At 38.0% G+C, this 16457-nt stretch overlaps 1 protein-coding gene across 1 annotated transcript in view; it reads left to right on the top strand.

Moving 5' to 3' along the window:
* Positions 1-16457, top strand: part of LOC136862852 (N(G),N(G)-dimethylarginine dimethylaminohydrolase 1) — a 266667-nt gene that overhangs the window by 83953 nt on the left and 166257 nt on the right. Inside the window, exon 3 of the mRNA XM_067139114.2 lies at positions 15285-15382. Coding sequence (XP_066995215.1) covers positions 15285-15382 — 98 coding nt within the window. The remainder of the gene's footprint in view (positions 1-15284; positions 15383-16457) is intronic.

Genomic DNA, 16457 nt, shown 5'->3' with positions numbered 1-16457 from the left:
AACCCACAAAAACCAATGGCAGTACCAAAATGAGGCGTACTAGGCAAGTTGAGGAGTGAGATAGTTTGCCATTGCTTTCCTCACTAGGCCAGGCAGTGCTATTGTAGCATGACTTACCCTATGAGCAACACCTTTCATAACACTCAGATGCAATGGTTGGGCTCTGAATGCCATTACTCAGCACAACCCATACCCCAGCAGCTTCCATATTGTCACAGCCATGGATGAGACTGGGACTTCTATGGAAGCTACACTTTGCTCTGGTCTGTGCCAAGAGATGGATGCAAAAGTACTGCATCCATCAAGAAATGACAGCAGGAAATTGATAGATACTACATAACAAAAATTATAGAGGATACATTTTCCAATCTTTTATGTCTTAGCGAGTTTTACTGCACCAGCTATGATAATAATAATAATTTCGTGTGGCTATTTCTAGCCGAGTGCAGCCCTTGTAAGGCAGACCCTCCGATGAGGGTGGGCGGCATCTGCCATGTGTAGGTAACTGCGTGTTATTGTGGTGGAGGATAGTGTTGTGTGTGGTGTGTGAGTTGCAGGGATGTTGGGGACAGCACAAACACCCAGCCCCCGGGCCATTGGAATTAACCAATGAAGGTTAAAATCCCCGACCCGGCCGGGAATCGAACCCGGGACCCTCTGAACCGAAGGTCAGTACGCTGACCATTCAGCCAACGAGTCGGACACCAGCTATGATAACAGAGATATTCATGATTTAGTCTTTTGTTGCTTAGTCTATGTCAGTGCTGGGCATCACTGACAATGAAATATTGTTCAATCATGTTAACTGGTGATGGTAGTAATTTTAATGGTGTTTGTCCTTTGGTGATAAACTGCATGGTCAGTCCGTTTTGGTAAGGAAAATTGTAAAGGTGATTAATAAAATGAGAACATAAATTGTGAAGGAACGTCATGAAAGGATGCCCAAACATCACTGAATTGGACGAAAAACCTACAATGTTGAAAGACCATAAAACTGATTAATAATAAAATTACACTGACTATTGATTATGATGTGCTTCGTCTCTTCTGCTGCCACTCATCTCTGTTAGATGGCAGTACTGCTGCGTGTCCACTTGAACAGCCTGCATGAACATTGGTGGGAAGTAGATGGGAGTTAGATAACTTGGTTCTTTAGCATGTCATTCCTCTGGTTTATACATGTTCTTATTGGAATGTGACACACTGGCCCATCATAGTATTCCAGCTATTCGACCTGCTGTGAGGCACTGATAAGAATGGGGAACTTGCATACTTAACAGAAAAAGCAATGTCCACCGCTGTTTGTGGCCAGGTTATTCCAACTCCGAAACTTGGCATTGTTAGAACGCCAGCATAGTACTGTTTGCAAAAAGTAAGAAGCTGTGCTTTTTTTTTTTTTTTTTGACCAAGCATTTCATATGATGGCATTGCTTTTAAAAGCAGCATTCCAGTCAGATAGTATTGTATCCTGACAAGAATACTGATGTCATTAATAAAGAAAGATCTTCATTGGAGCAATGAAATAAATGGGACTGTAAATAAAGGGTATAGATCTCTGCTTATGGTTATAAGGGTGTTCAGGGGTTGCGGTAAGGATGTAAGCAGGCACCATGGTGTAGGGGTGGCGTGCCTGCCTCTTACCCGGAGGCCCCGGGTTCGATTCCTGGTCAGGTCAGGGATTTTTACCTGCATCTGAGGGCTGGTTTGAGGTCCACTCAGCCTATGTGATTAGAATTGAGGAGCTATCTGACAGTGAGGTAGCGGCCCCGGTCTAGAAAGCCAAGAATAATGGCCAAAAAGAATCGTCATGCTGACCACGCGACGACCTTGTAATCTGCAGGCCTTCGGGCTGAGCAGTATTCGCTTTCTAGGCCAAGGCCCTTCAAGGGCTGTAGTGCCATGGGGTTTCGTTTTTTTTGGTTAGGATGTAAAGAAAGGGCATATAAGTTTCTGATAAGACCGCAAGTAGAGTATGGTTCCAGTGTATTGGACCCTCACCAGGTTTACTTGATTAAAGAAGTGTAGGGGATCCAAAAATAAAGCAGCTTGATTTGTTCTGGGTGATTTCTGACAAAAGAGTAGAGTTACAAAAAGTTTGCAAAGTTTGGGCTGGGAAGACTTGGGACAAAGGAGAAGAGCTGCTTGACTAAGTGGTATGTTCTGAGCTGTTAGCAGAGAGATGACTTGGAATGACATTCGTATATGAAAAAGTTTGAGTGGTGTCTTTAAAAGTAGGAAAGATTATAATATGAAGATAAAGTTGGAATTCAAGAGGACAAATTGGGGCAAATATTAGTTTATAGGAAGGGGAGTTAGGGATTGGAATAACCTATGCTGATTTCAGTTTAATGTTTGTCTCTGTCTTTTATGGGAAGATGAATGGGTGGATATTAATGAAACTTGGTATTTCAGTTTAGAATAAGTTTTGAGTATGATCTTAGTTATAAGTTGTTCAAGTGATGTCACTATGACAGGGTGCTTCAGAAGGGGCCTAAAGCATAAAACTCGATGTATCTCTCTTACTGTGGGGCTTATACGAAAATAGCTTATGGCGACTTTTGTTCTTTACCTTGATGTATCCACAAAGATGCACACATGCGATACTGTCAGTTGTGTACACTAATTTTATTTACAAACTGTACACATATATCACACACATCAATAAACCATCATTTTGAACAACTGCCTATCAAGAAGAATAAGAAGAGACTGCATCAGATGCATATCAACTACCAACTGAACAAAACCAATTCATATACTTGATTTCAAATACTCTGCTAATACGACTTCAACACAAGTCTCATCAAAACAACGCAACTCTCTCTCACAAGGCTGCCTCTTTGTTTATGTTGCCTGGCCAGGCTTCTAGAAGGATATGTCATAACATGTTTTTCTTGTAAACTTGAGATCTCCACTAGCCTAAATACAATGTAAAGAAGTTTCTATAACTATCTAGTGCCAAACATACGTTATTCTGGATAGTACAGTGTGTTGCACAATGTTATATTGGATTATACATCATATATTCAGGTAATAATAAATGATATACTATTAATTATGTGTTCTTACATTAAATAAACTCATATTAATATCTATACAGCAGATGTTTTACGACATAACCACTGGGCGAGTTGGCTGTGTGGTTAGGAGCGTGGAGCTGTGAACTTGCATCCAGGAGATAGTGGGTTCGAACCCCACTGTCGGCAGCTCTGAAGTTGGTTTTCTGTGGTTTCCCATTTTCACACCAGGCAAATGCTGGAGCTGTACCTTAATTAAGACCATGGCCGCTTCATTCCCGTCCTAGGCCTTTCCTATCCCATTGTCGCCATAAGACCTATCTGTGTCGGTGCAATGTAAAAAAACAAATAGCAAAAAAGAAAGTATCATCGTGACATAACCTCACAAATAATATGATCGCGATTTACACCAAATAAAGTCCGGACATAACTATGTAAATAATAATAATAATAATAATAATAATAATAATAATAATAAAGGTATTCATTATTGGCCATGGGTTAAAGAATATTATTTTCAAGTTATATTAGTCTATTACATTTGCATCAACCTGTTTCCAATACAGCCATAAATACCGGTAATTGAAATATCAGTGGCAGTAGAGTGAAATTTTAGGGCCAAGAGCCTGTAACAAACTCTATATGGGGTGATTGGAAACAGCGTGAACTGGGTATATCACCTTTAGAGGGTTTGTCATGCTGATAAATAATTTGAAAGAAATAATTCAATATCTCGCACTGTTGTCATTTTATCAGCTACTGAATTTAGCCAGTCGGATTACTTCGCGGGCGAATTCAAAGGGGCTTTGTACGTCACTGTTGTTAAACCTATATGTGGCTTAAGACCAGCATGAGAGAACTAGTCAAGGAATAGAACTTAGCCAGGGGAGGGGGAGGGGATTGAAAACAGATCTCTGAGGTAACAGGATCACGCCAAAGCAAGTACGCTACTGTGACTTGCTGAAGCCGACGGTGTGTTTGATGCTGATTACTCGGCATAGCCTCAAGCCGTTCTTAAATCACGTTCAGATTAAGCAGCACTGTCATGCAAAGCCCATTTAAATTTGCCCGCAAAGCGATCTGATTAGCTAATTTCAGCAGTTGAAAAAATTACTGCAAGAGATATTGAATTATTTCTTTCAAATTATTTATCAGCATGACCAACCCTCTCGCTCATATTCCTGGTTCACGTTGTTTCCGACCACCCTATATACTTGTAAAGAGAGTTGCTATGGAGATCGTTCCGACAATGTTTAAATGTGCAGTATATCTGTCATTCCTTGAAAGAAAATGAAAATCCACAGCCTGTTTCCAGCCATTCGACCGGGTTAGAGATGGAATGAATGAAGCCCCATCTAGCGGTGAGGATAGGAATTGTGCCGGCTGCCGAAGCTTGTCACACTCCTCTGGGCAATGATAAATGACTGACAGATGATATGAAATGATGATAATGGAGAGTGTTGCTGGAATGAATTATGACAGGGAAAACTGGAGTACCTGGAGAAAAACCTGTCCCACCTCCACATTGTCTAGCATAAATCTCACATGGAGTGACTGAGATTTGAACCATGGAATGCAGCTGTGAAAAGCCAGTATGCTGCCACCTGAGCCACAGAGGCTCTTATTCCTTTAGAATTAACCTAATTATAGGCTTTCTTTTATACAGGTAGCAAGGGATCAAATCAAGATCAGCCATAATTAAAAAAATATGAAAGTTCAGAGTGCCACAGAGAGTAACGAAGGGATTACATCATGACAGGTGCCCAATAACTATGCCTCAAAATATGGGGGAAAGTATGACAGGTGAAAAAAAGTTTAGTAATGCACATCTAAGTGATTGTAACATCAATGACACGTTCTACAGCTAGTATCCACAATATAACTGGTTGCAACATCACACAACAAGAAATGTTCTATTCCAGAATGGTGTCTCGTACTGGGTATATACTGTTTGAATAACAAACATCCCTCCTGCAACATTAGTAGTTCATCAGTTCATAAGTCTCCAAACAGAACAAATACACTGTTGAAAACACTTACAATTACAAGTCTTACTTTGTACAGTCTATCATTTCCAACTGTATTGTTACTGAAAGTATTTAAATTCTGCATCCTGAATATAAGGAAAACCTGTCTCTTGACATAACTTAACTCTTTCAGTCCCGGTGTACAGTATACTGTACATCAAGTTCATTAGCTTGTAGCACCAAGAAATATTAGTGAATGGAGGAGTTCTCTATCTTGCTAGAGACTTCTATGCTTTCTCTTTGTTTCTCAATTGGTTGAAGTGACATCTACCAACACATTAGTGAATTATGAAGATAAACAACAAACATGGCAGACAAGCATGCTGTTGGTGGAGGTAAGTGGGAAAATTTTATTCTTTATTTTTAACATTTTGTTCTGTTTAGGGTAAAATTCTGTTTGGGATTTAAAGAGAAAGGTTTGAATATAATATGCACACTAATTATATTTAGTATTTCATATCCCTTGACTCATAATATCCACGTATATTAGCATGTACAGTATACTGTACATGGGGTCTCAAGTGTTGCAGATAGTGTGACTGAGTTCAGTGCATTTCACAAAGTTTTATTTATATACCTGGTAGTTTCTAGCAATTTAGAAGAAGATAAAGTGTTGTGTACTCTAGATTTTCTCTTAGAAATGTAAAAAAACCATTTGTTTTTGTTCTTTGAGTTCCCTAAAATATATTTTTGTTGAAATTCAGGCTCATCAAGGATGAAAATAAACCCAAGCGACGTTGATACGATTTTGAAGTTGTTGGAGAATGGAGATGTGTCTGATGTGGAGGAGTTAGCCAGTGATGATGAGGATGAACCACAAACTCTACACCAGCCACAAACACAGCGCATTGGTACGTGATCACATTCAATAATATTATACATTATGAAACTCAAGTACCCTTATGGCAAATTGTGTTGGCCAAATTTTTAGCTAACAATTATTAAAATATAACTGTATTCTGTAATATGTTTCAGGAGCTGATGATGAGATGATTTCTGTAAGCAGTCCAACAGAGGGAAGTGGCAATGCATATACTATTGGTGCTTCTGGAGATGCTGAATTTTCTGCTGAAGATATTTTCCTGACACAGAGGTCTGATATTCGATGGAAACACAAGCCCATTATTCCTTTTGATATTCAGTTTGACTATCCACGTACAACTTCTCATACAGAAGTTCTTTCCCCATTTGGATATTGCTCGAGGTATTTACCAGAACATTTATTTCAGAACATATCAGAGAAAACAAATATTTATGCACTTCAGAAAGGCGTGACATTCAAGCCAACCACACCTGAGGAAATTAAAGTGTTGTTTGGTTTGCACATTGTTATGGGAGCAACAAAATATCCTCGTATTAGAATGTATTGGGATAGTGCAACAGGACTTGAGTTATTCAGGAGTAGCATGAATCGAAACAGATTTTTTCAGATTAGGAATAACTTGCACATGGTTGACACACTAACCAAACCTGGAAACAGGTTTTGGAAAGTTAGGCTTATTTATGATTGTGTGAGGGAGAGGTGTTTAGAACTTCAAGTTGAGAGAGAAATTTGTATTGATGAACAAATGATACCTTTCCGAGGGCAACTAAATGTAAAACAATATGTCAGAGGTAAGCCATATCCATGGGGTGTAAAACTATTTGCACTATGTGGGAAATCAGGCCTTGTTTATGACTTCTTACTCTATCAGGGCAGTACTACAGAATTAGACCAAGCAGCCCTGAAATCGTATGGACTGGGACCATCAGTAATTCTTCATCTTTGCAATAGGATCTCTCTACCAGGCCATGAACTGTATTATGACAACTATTTCTCCTCATATAATTTACTTCAGATACTGAAAAATAAGAAAATATATGCTGCCAGCACCATACGAATTAACAGATTTTCTACTCCTCCTGTTATTAGTGATAATTTGGGAAAAAAGAAAGAAAGAGGGTACAGTGAAGAAGTTTGTAGTGCTGATGGAGGTGTTGTAGTAGTGAAATGGTTTGACAATAAGGGAGTTGTGCTTGCATCAAATTTTGTGGGAATAGGGAAGGAAGATAAGGTAAAGAGATGGGATAAAGCTAATGCAAAGTATATTGAAATTCCTAGGCCTGAAATTGTTAGGAAATACAATCACGGAATGGGTGGAGTTGATCTACTTGATCAGCTGATCAGTTTATATAGAATTTTCATTCGGAGTAGAAAATGGACACTGAGAATGATTTTTCATGCTGTGGATTTTGCTATAGTCAATAGCTGGCTGGAGTACAGACAAGATGCTAGAAATGCTGGGTTGGCACAGAAGGAGATAATGGATTTGTTAGACTTCAGGCTTAGGGTTGCTGAAGCTTTTGTGAAGGTTGGTAACCAATTCAAGGGTATCAAAAGAGGAAGGCCTTCTACAAGCCCTGTAACATCACCTTCAGCTAATAAAAAACAAACTGAGAGGAGACCATTGAGGGAAGTGCAGATTGATAGTGTTGATCACTTACCAGAACATGATGGCAATAAAGAACCTACTCGATGCAAGAAGATTAATTGCACCCAGCGATCACACATTATCTGCAGAAAATGTGGAGTACATCTTTGTATAAATAAGAAAAGGAACTGCTTTGCAGCCTTTCATAAGCAATGAATGAAAGTGAACTGTTATGAAGCATTTCATTGTCGATAACATGTGAACTAAATATGAATATTTGTAAGTAATTATCTGTAAAAAATGAAAATATCTCAAAAATAAATAATTTCAGTTCTGTAGTAATGTATGGCTTACTATTCAATACAGTAGAAACATTGTATCCCTACTAATCCTGTCCTAAGAAGATTACCATCCCAAGGTAGAAGTTTAGGATTCAGCAACGCTTGAGACCAAATGTACAGTATACTGTACATGATATATTTTTGGAACGGGAGGTCTCACATCAACCAAATTTTTTATGTACATCCCCAGTATGACCTAAAATCAAAATCAAGTGAGAAAAAAATTTTCTTTCTAATCAGAAAAATTCGGGACTGAAGGGGTTAAAGAGAAACAGGTGATTCTAACAATTTGTCTGTACACCAGTAATCTTTTAGCCTATTCTTCTTGTTATGTCCCATGTGCATAAACATAGCGAAGAATGTATACATTTCAGGAATGGTAATATTGTTCCAGCTCATGATATCATTCTTGTCTTTTGGCAGTGAACTCTCCAATAAGAATCTCTCGCAATGAATTCTAACAATGTTTGGTTAAAGAAAAGTTCAAGGAAGTCTCCTTCAACTGAGTTTTTCTGTCCACAATTGGGATCATTCCAAAATTAATGTCAAATTTATGCTAGGTTAGTAAAAAAAATAGATCCTGACTTCCATTTGAAATCTGTCGATTGATTGATTGATTGATTGATTGATTGATTGATTGATTGATTGATTGGTTTATTCATTCATTCATTCATTCATTCATTCATTCATTGACTACCTGAATTTATATAATCTGCCTGCGTTTTGTCACTAGAACAACAATTGCTCTAGTCAACTTCAACTTCACATTCACTTCACTGTCTGATATGTCACTACTGGTTGCTGACAAAGATTCATTCTGTAATATGCTGCTATAATTTTCATCAATTTGACTCGCCGCTTGTAATGATTTGTAATATTTCTTCTTTTTTCAGTGAATAATTTGACCCCTTACAAAGCATGGTAGTTGAGGTTTGTCATATAAACAGCCATAGAAGTACAGAAAGATTTTTCAGTCTGTATCGATGAATAACATAAACTTGGGGTATAATTCCACAGTAGAAAGACAGATATCACCATCTTCCCCTTTGTAGAAGTGATCATACATATACATGCTTAGTAACTGAAGCAAAAATCTCCAAAATGTATCATTGTGTTCATAAACCATCTGACGGATGAAGTAACGAAAGTGCCGGTATGTTCATAGTTATTTAGGGGTTAAATCATTACTCGTAGATTAATGCAAAGAATTTCTTTCATCATGTACATAATCTTGTGAATCTCAAATGTCTTATCTGTCTGTGTCTTAATTCTTCCACCCAGAGGCTTGTAGGATCCTCAAATGGCATCACTCAAGGTTAGGCAGTTACAGGGAAACTGCAAAAACCGATGGCAGCACCATAATGAGGTGTGCAAGGTATGATGAGAAGCGGTGTAGTTTGCCATTGCTTTCTTCACTGGACCAGAAAGTGGTGTTGCAGTAAAACTGACCCAGGTAGTACCTTCCATAATATCTAGACACACTAATCATGCTCCGAATTTCATTACTCTGTACCATCTTATGTTGAACAGCAGTTTCCATACTGCCACAGCCAGAAAAGAGACTGAGACTTCCATGAACTTACTACGCTGGCGTAGCAGGGGGAGAGGTGATATTCCCACGTGGCGCATCCCAGGTGGCGGGTAGGGACTTGCCGGCGGACTTGAGCGAAATAAAATAGCTCTCACGGACTACACACACAACCCCCAGTGGGTGGGGGACGCAGATGAATAATACACCCACAGTATCCCCTGCCTGTCATAAGAGGCAACTAAGAGGGGCAACCAAGGTACGATCGAGTTAGTCTCATGGGAGACTACTTGTAATTAGTACCATCACTCAGGGAACGCCATGGGTCACTTTTACTTTTGCGTAGTATCACTATGTTAGGTACAGAATAGCTTTGTGATTAGTAGCAACAGTGTGTGCTTCCGCCTGGGTTTTACAGTACCTGTGATTAGTACCACTATATGAGCGACACCATGGATCTGCCTTGCCTGTGATTAGTACGTACTATGTGCGGAACACCATATGTTTGTGTTACCTGTAAATGGCGTCGCAATCTGGGAAACATCATAGGTCTGTGTTACATGTAAGCATTACATTACCTGTGAGTAGTACCATAATGTGTGGAATACCGCTAGTCTACGCTACTTGTGATTAGTACTGTAACATGACAAATACCATGGTTCTACTTTCCTAGTGATAATTACCATTATGAGGGGCCGATGACCTGGATTTTGGACCCCTTTAGACTACGAGCATCATCGATTCATTATTGTGCTTTAGAAGCAGTCCCTTAGTCAGTTTACGCTAGTTTCTGAGAATGTGGGGCATTGCGGGTTGGATCCGCTGATTGTTTAAAATTCATATCCATCCATTTTTCATTCTTCTTCCTCACGTTTTTAATTCCGGTCAGTGGAGGATTTTGGACTTTAAAATTGTCATTATATTTTGTCTCATTTCGTACCATTAGGGGTTGATGACCTAGATGTTAGGCCCCTTTAAACAACAAGCATAATAATAATAATAATAATAATAATAATAATGATGATGATGATTATCATCACGAGACTGAGACTTTGCTGGAAGCTACATTTTGTTCTGGTCTGTGCCAGGAGACAGATGCAAAAATACTGCTTCCATCAAGAAATACTGATAGGTGGGTGAACCTCAAATAAGAATTCATATTTCGTATTTTATATATTTTATTGTATTTCATTATGTTTTATGATGCATCTTCTACAGTATGTTCTTCATAATTTGGATTTCATAATGAATTTCATGTTCATTTTTATTATTTGCTGCTTGATATTGTCTGTGTGCATAGCCATTGGTTAAAAAAATATATAAAAATCTAAGTTTGAGGCTATATTGTTGTGTCCAACCAAAATAAAAATGAGTTCATACGTTGTCAGATCGTAGACTTGTTGATATGTGATTGCAGGCTGTTACTATTACAGGTAAGTCAAGTATTTCTTGATAGTGTTGTTTTGTATTTCTAATAACAGGAGCTGTCAGATTGTATGTCTACTCCTTGGACTCGTTTCCTGATAGGAATTGGGGATGAGGTGAGATGAAATTACACAGCATATTTTTATGGGCGGATGCCCTTCCTGTCTCCAACCTCAGTTTAGGACCTAATGAAGATGAAATGAATGGTGGTGAGTGAAACTGAAACTGAATAGGAAGTGTCCCAGCATTTGCCAGGAAGTAAAAATGGGAAACCACAGAAAACACCTCTCAGGACAGCCGGCAGTGTGGTTTGAATACAGTTGTCTCCCAAATACAGAGTTAGGCTCTATAGCCATAGCGTGATAACATGCATGGCCATACCACACGATACCTGTCAAATTAATGACTGAAGTATAGGCTACTTGATAATTGGCAATGTATTGTGAAATCTAGTAGTCCACTTTTATCTCCTATACTAGCTGATGTACCTGTGCTTCGCTACGGGATTCTCAGAAAGACTGACTTTGTGCTTTTCCTAACTGAAGTCAAAATAGGTCATTACAAAAACGTCAGTAGGAATGTACCGATTAAAAGCAATGTTATCATATAAAATACTCGATCAAGTGAAAAACTGCACATTTTCTCACTTTTAACGAACAGTACTATGGTGCTGATCTAACAGTCCAAAGTTCCAGAGCTGAAATAACCAGGCCGCAGGCAGCCGTGAACACTTCTCTGCCATTATTCCGTTAAATATGCACACTTCTCACTCCAATCAGTGCCTCAGAGTAGGGATCGAATAGCTCGAATGCTATGATGAACCAGTGTGTCACGTACCAGTAGTATCGGAAAATTTATGAAACAGAGGAATGGCATGCTAAAGAAGAAAGTTACCTAACTCTCCAGCTACTTCCCGTCAATATTTAGGCAGATTGTTACACTCGTATGACTGGGCGAGTTGGCCCTGTGGTTAGGGGCGCACAGCTGTGAGCTTGCATCCAGGAGATAGTGGATTCGAACCCCACTGTCGGCAGCCTTGAAGATGTTATACCGGGAATTCCCATTTTCACGCCAGGCAAATGCTGGGGCTATACCTTAATTAAGGCCAAGGCCGCTTCCTTCACACTCATAGCCCTTTCCTATCCCATCGTCACCATACAACCTAACTGTGTCGGTGCAAAGAAAGGCAAATTTAAAAAAAAAATGCTCGGTACGCGGCAGTAATCCTATCTATCGGAGATGAGTGGAAACAGAAGACAAAGCACATCACCAACAAACAGTGGTCAGTGTAATGTTATTGTTCATCAATTTTATGAGCTTTCTATATTGTAGGGCTTCACATTTGGTTTTCTTTCGACTCTGTGATCTTAGGGTGTCTTCTACAATTATTTGTAGCGTAGATTGTAGTTCCTTATTCTCCGACTTTACATACCAATTTTCATTAAATCCTGTCTACCCATTTTCTCATGACTTGACGCTGATACGGACTTAGTAACAAAAATCCAAATTCATATCGATATCTCTGATCATAGCCGGTATGGTAACAATGTACAAGACATAAATGATCGGAAATGTAATCTATATAATATAAAATAAGAGTTTTGTCTGTACATTGCTCAGAATTTGAAAAGAATGGTATTTATGTATCGGTCATGTCCACTGTAACAAGGATATGCACTTTTTACTTTTCCATAATGTCTGTCTGTCTGTCTTCTGTCTGTCTGTCTGTTTGTACACGCATCACGAGAAAACGGCTGAAGAGAATTTAATGAAAATCGGTATGTAAAGTCGGGGAAAGAGCCACTACAATCTAGGCTATAAATCATTTTATTCACACTGAGTGAAATGATAGTTTAAGGGAAGGCATAAAATTTAATTCTCAACTATTTATATTATTAGTGGTCCTATTGATAAATACTACATAACTAAAGATATAAATAGAATTAAATATCCGATCAATTATGTCTTATACAGTTTTACTGTACCAGCAATGATAACGCAGATATTCATGAATTTGTATGGCTAAGTCCATATCATACCGAACTACGAGAAAATGGGTAAAAAGTGTTTAATGAAAATCAGTATGTAAAGGTGCTACAGTCTTATAAATAATTTTTATTCACGCTGGATGAAATGGTAGTTTAGGGGAAGGTGCCTAAAATTTATTTTTTAAATAACTACCGGTATGTCATTGGTCCTATCAAAAAGTACTACATAACAGAAGTTACAGAGAATACAAGTTCTAATCAAGTATGTCTTAAGCAGCTTTACTGTACTGACTATGATAAGGAATAATGAATTTAGATTTTAGTTGCTTACTCCACATCAACGCCAAGCATTGTTACATAGAAATATTGTTTAATCATGTTAACTGGCAATGGTTTTTGTCATGATTGTCTTTAGGTTTAAAACCACTTGGTCATCGGTCAGTATCGACAAGGAAAAATGTGAATATGATTATTAAAAGAATCATGAAGGAACGATCGCTTGAAGAATAAGATACGAGGTAGCCATGAAAGATGCTCTAATATGATGCTTGTGCTTGTTGTTTCAAGGGGCCTAACATCGAAGGTCATCGGCCCGATGCTCTAATATCCCAGAGTCAGAAGGAAAACTGAATGTGAAGGCCTACAATATCGAAAGGTCATAAAATTGATCTACAATAACATTACATCGATCATTGTTGTGATGTGGTTTGTGACTTCTGCTGCCACTCATCTCTGATAGATGGGATTACTGCTGTGTCCCGAATAAAACAGCCTGTCTGAATATTGGTGGAAAGTAGCTGGCGAGTTAGACAACTTTGCACATTCTATATGATTGTTCCATCGGTGACGGGTACTGCAACTAGTACTATATAGCTTTAGTTATGTAGTATTTATCGATACGACCACTAATAACATAATTATTTGGGAATTAAATTTTAGGCCTAACCCTAATAAACTACCATTTCATTCAGCGTGAATGAAGTCATTTATGGTCTAGATTATAGCGACTTATTCCCCGACTTTGCATACTGATTTTCATTAAGATAGGACCACTAATAACATAAATATTTGAGTATTCCATTGTAGGCCTTCCCCTAAACTACCATTTTTCTCAGCGTGAATACAATTACATGGCCTAGATTATAGCGACTTATTCCTTGACTTCCCCTACTGATTTTTGTTACGACCATTAATAACAATTATTTGAGAAATAAATTTTAGGCCTTCCCCTAAACTACCTTTTCACTCAGCGTAAGTAAAATTATTTATGGCCTAGATTATAGCGAATTATTCCCCAACTTTGTATACCGATTTTCATTAAATTATCTTCAGTAGTTTCCTCGTGATGCGTGTACATACATACAGACATAGACAGACAGACAGGCAGACAGAAATTAAGGAAAAGTAAAAAGTGCATTTCCTTGTTACTGTGGGCACGACTGATACAGAAATACCATCCTTTTTAAATTCTGAGCAATGTACAGACAAAACTCTTATTTTATATATATAGACATAACCATGAGTAGAACAAGGATATTAAGTTACTCTTACAAAACAATAGGAATGGGGGTGAATGAAACTGCATAAGAAGGTTAACTGATAGGCATTTTATTGGTTTCCAGGGTCTCATTTAATGGCACAAATTGTTTCAGCGCATGACAACATGTAATTTCTCATAACATAAACATGAATTTTATGAAGTAAGCAAATTTGGTGAAGTGATCTACACAACTTGGGTATGGTTCACATTTTGTTACAGAAAGAAGGTATCAGTTAATATTTTAAAATAAATGTGGAAGAAGTAACAAAACAATTTATTCAAAAGCTAATCCTAATCAAATGTACCTTATGAAATGGTATTTATTGGTCCCCTTAAAGAAAAAAAAAAATTGTACATATTTCTTAACAGGAGAGAAAGCAATTTTATTTTATGGAATGACCAAGTGTATTCCATATATTTGTATTTACAATGTTACTACAATTTATAAACTCAAAGTTAATCTAATTCTTGTACATTATTATCTAATGCTTGTGCACTATCAGTTTTTTATGTTGTCAGGCACACCCATGCTATAATGCGACATTTTAAATAACAGTGACAGGAAGGTAAGATGAGGCTATGAATGAGGATACTTATTGTGTGCATCAACACTGCTTATGAAACTGCCGTAGCTGAGAAAACTTTGACCAACATCTTGTGCTCAACAAGTGTTCTCTTGCATTTATTTTAACTACTCATAACTGAAAATGCATTGAAACAATACATGCAATGGAATCATTTTGGAACACACCTGTGATCAGGTCAGAGTTTTCTGAGATTAGCAATAAATCACTTTCAAATGATGTAAAAATGTTAATATTCATTAAACCCTACTGTTCACATAGTACTCAGTTACTGTACTGCGATCCAAGATACACGACTGGTGGGCAGTAAATTATAAAAATCCTTTACGGCTGATGATTGTGTATATGTGTGTGTTTTTTAAGTTTATCTTTTATTTCTTGCAAGTAATTGTAATGTGTGTGTATGTGTGTGTGTGATTTTAGGGCGGGAATTCTTTGTGGGTTTATCGGAGTGGACGAACGAGGCAGGAGCCCGGGCTGTTGCCGCAGCATTCCCAGAATTTCCCTGCACACCGGTCAAGGTGAGACCATGTGTAGACCTCGATGACAACTTCGACTTAGACATGATTCAGGTGAGAGGGGGGGAGGAGTAGATTCCGCATGAGGCACAGAAGCACTGTTGGAGCAGCAAGCCATCCACCCCACCATTGCTACTCTGCACCGTGGATTGCAGTCTTGTTTGAGCCAGTGACCTACCATTGCTATTTTTTCTGTTCTTTATTCATCATACCATATTTACTCCTGCCGTACAATGTCTTTGATGGTGAAGAAAGAAAAAGAAAGAAAGAACGAAAGAAAGAAAGAAACTGTTTAGTAATCTATTTAGCTTGACCTTGCAGTGTAGATGCCTTCATAAAATGAAACAACTTGTATATGACATTTTACATTGAGCAATTTGTAGTTGATGTTGTTTTATAAATCATCAATTGTAGTGATAGATTTAGTGCATTCTTCTAAAACCCTTCTTATAGAGCTTTGCATTGCTGCAGTGTATTAGACTACTGCATGGAAATTAATAGTGTGAGAAACCAGATATTCTATAATTTGATTGTATTGAGAAAGTAAATTGAATTTTGGTCTTGGGTGTATTTACTTAAATTACAGGTAATCTACATAGCAGAATTAGTCCATTTTGGTCTAGAAATATTTATTCACAATATTGTTTTAAGAATCTTTATTTTGTGTACATTTTCTTCTTCTTAAACTTATGAGAACATTATTAACAAGGTAACAGTAAAACCTGACTAAAGCGGCCACCAGTCGTTCTTCCGAAAAAATGGCTGTTGGTACAGGTGGCTCCTGAATTATGGTTGCAAAATTTTGGAATTTGTATAAGGCCCATTTCATCATGTTATTAGCTACAGTACGACCTACATGATTTATGCCTTGACTGGTTAATACCTTATAATAAGCTCATCTGCCAAAACATAAGTCAACCCCTGGAGACGTTCTAATACTGTGTAACACCACCCGCAGCTTTGATAACTACCTCAGTTTGGTGAGGAATGGGATACTGAAGTTTCTGTAGGTATGCCACATCCAACTTGCAGTCACTTGCCGACGATAAGATCCCGTAGAATCACCAAAAGGACTAAT

This window comes from Anabrus simplex, chromosome 2 (assembly GCF_040414725.1).
Source record: "Anabrus simplex isolate iqAnaSimp1 chromosome 2, ASM4041472v1, whole genome shotgun sequence".
Lineage (NCBI taxonomy): Eukaryota > Metazoa > Arthropoda > Insecta > Orthoptera > Tettigoniidae > Anabrus > Anabrus simplex.
The sequence above is the reverse complement of the archived record's forward strand: the minus strand, read 5'-3'. Positions and strand labels throughout refer to the sequence as shown.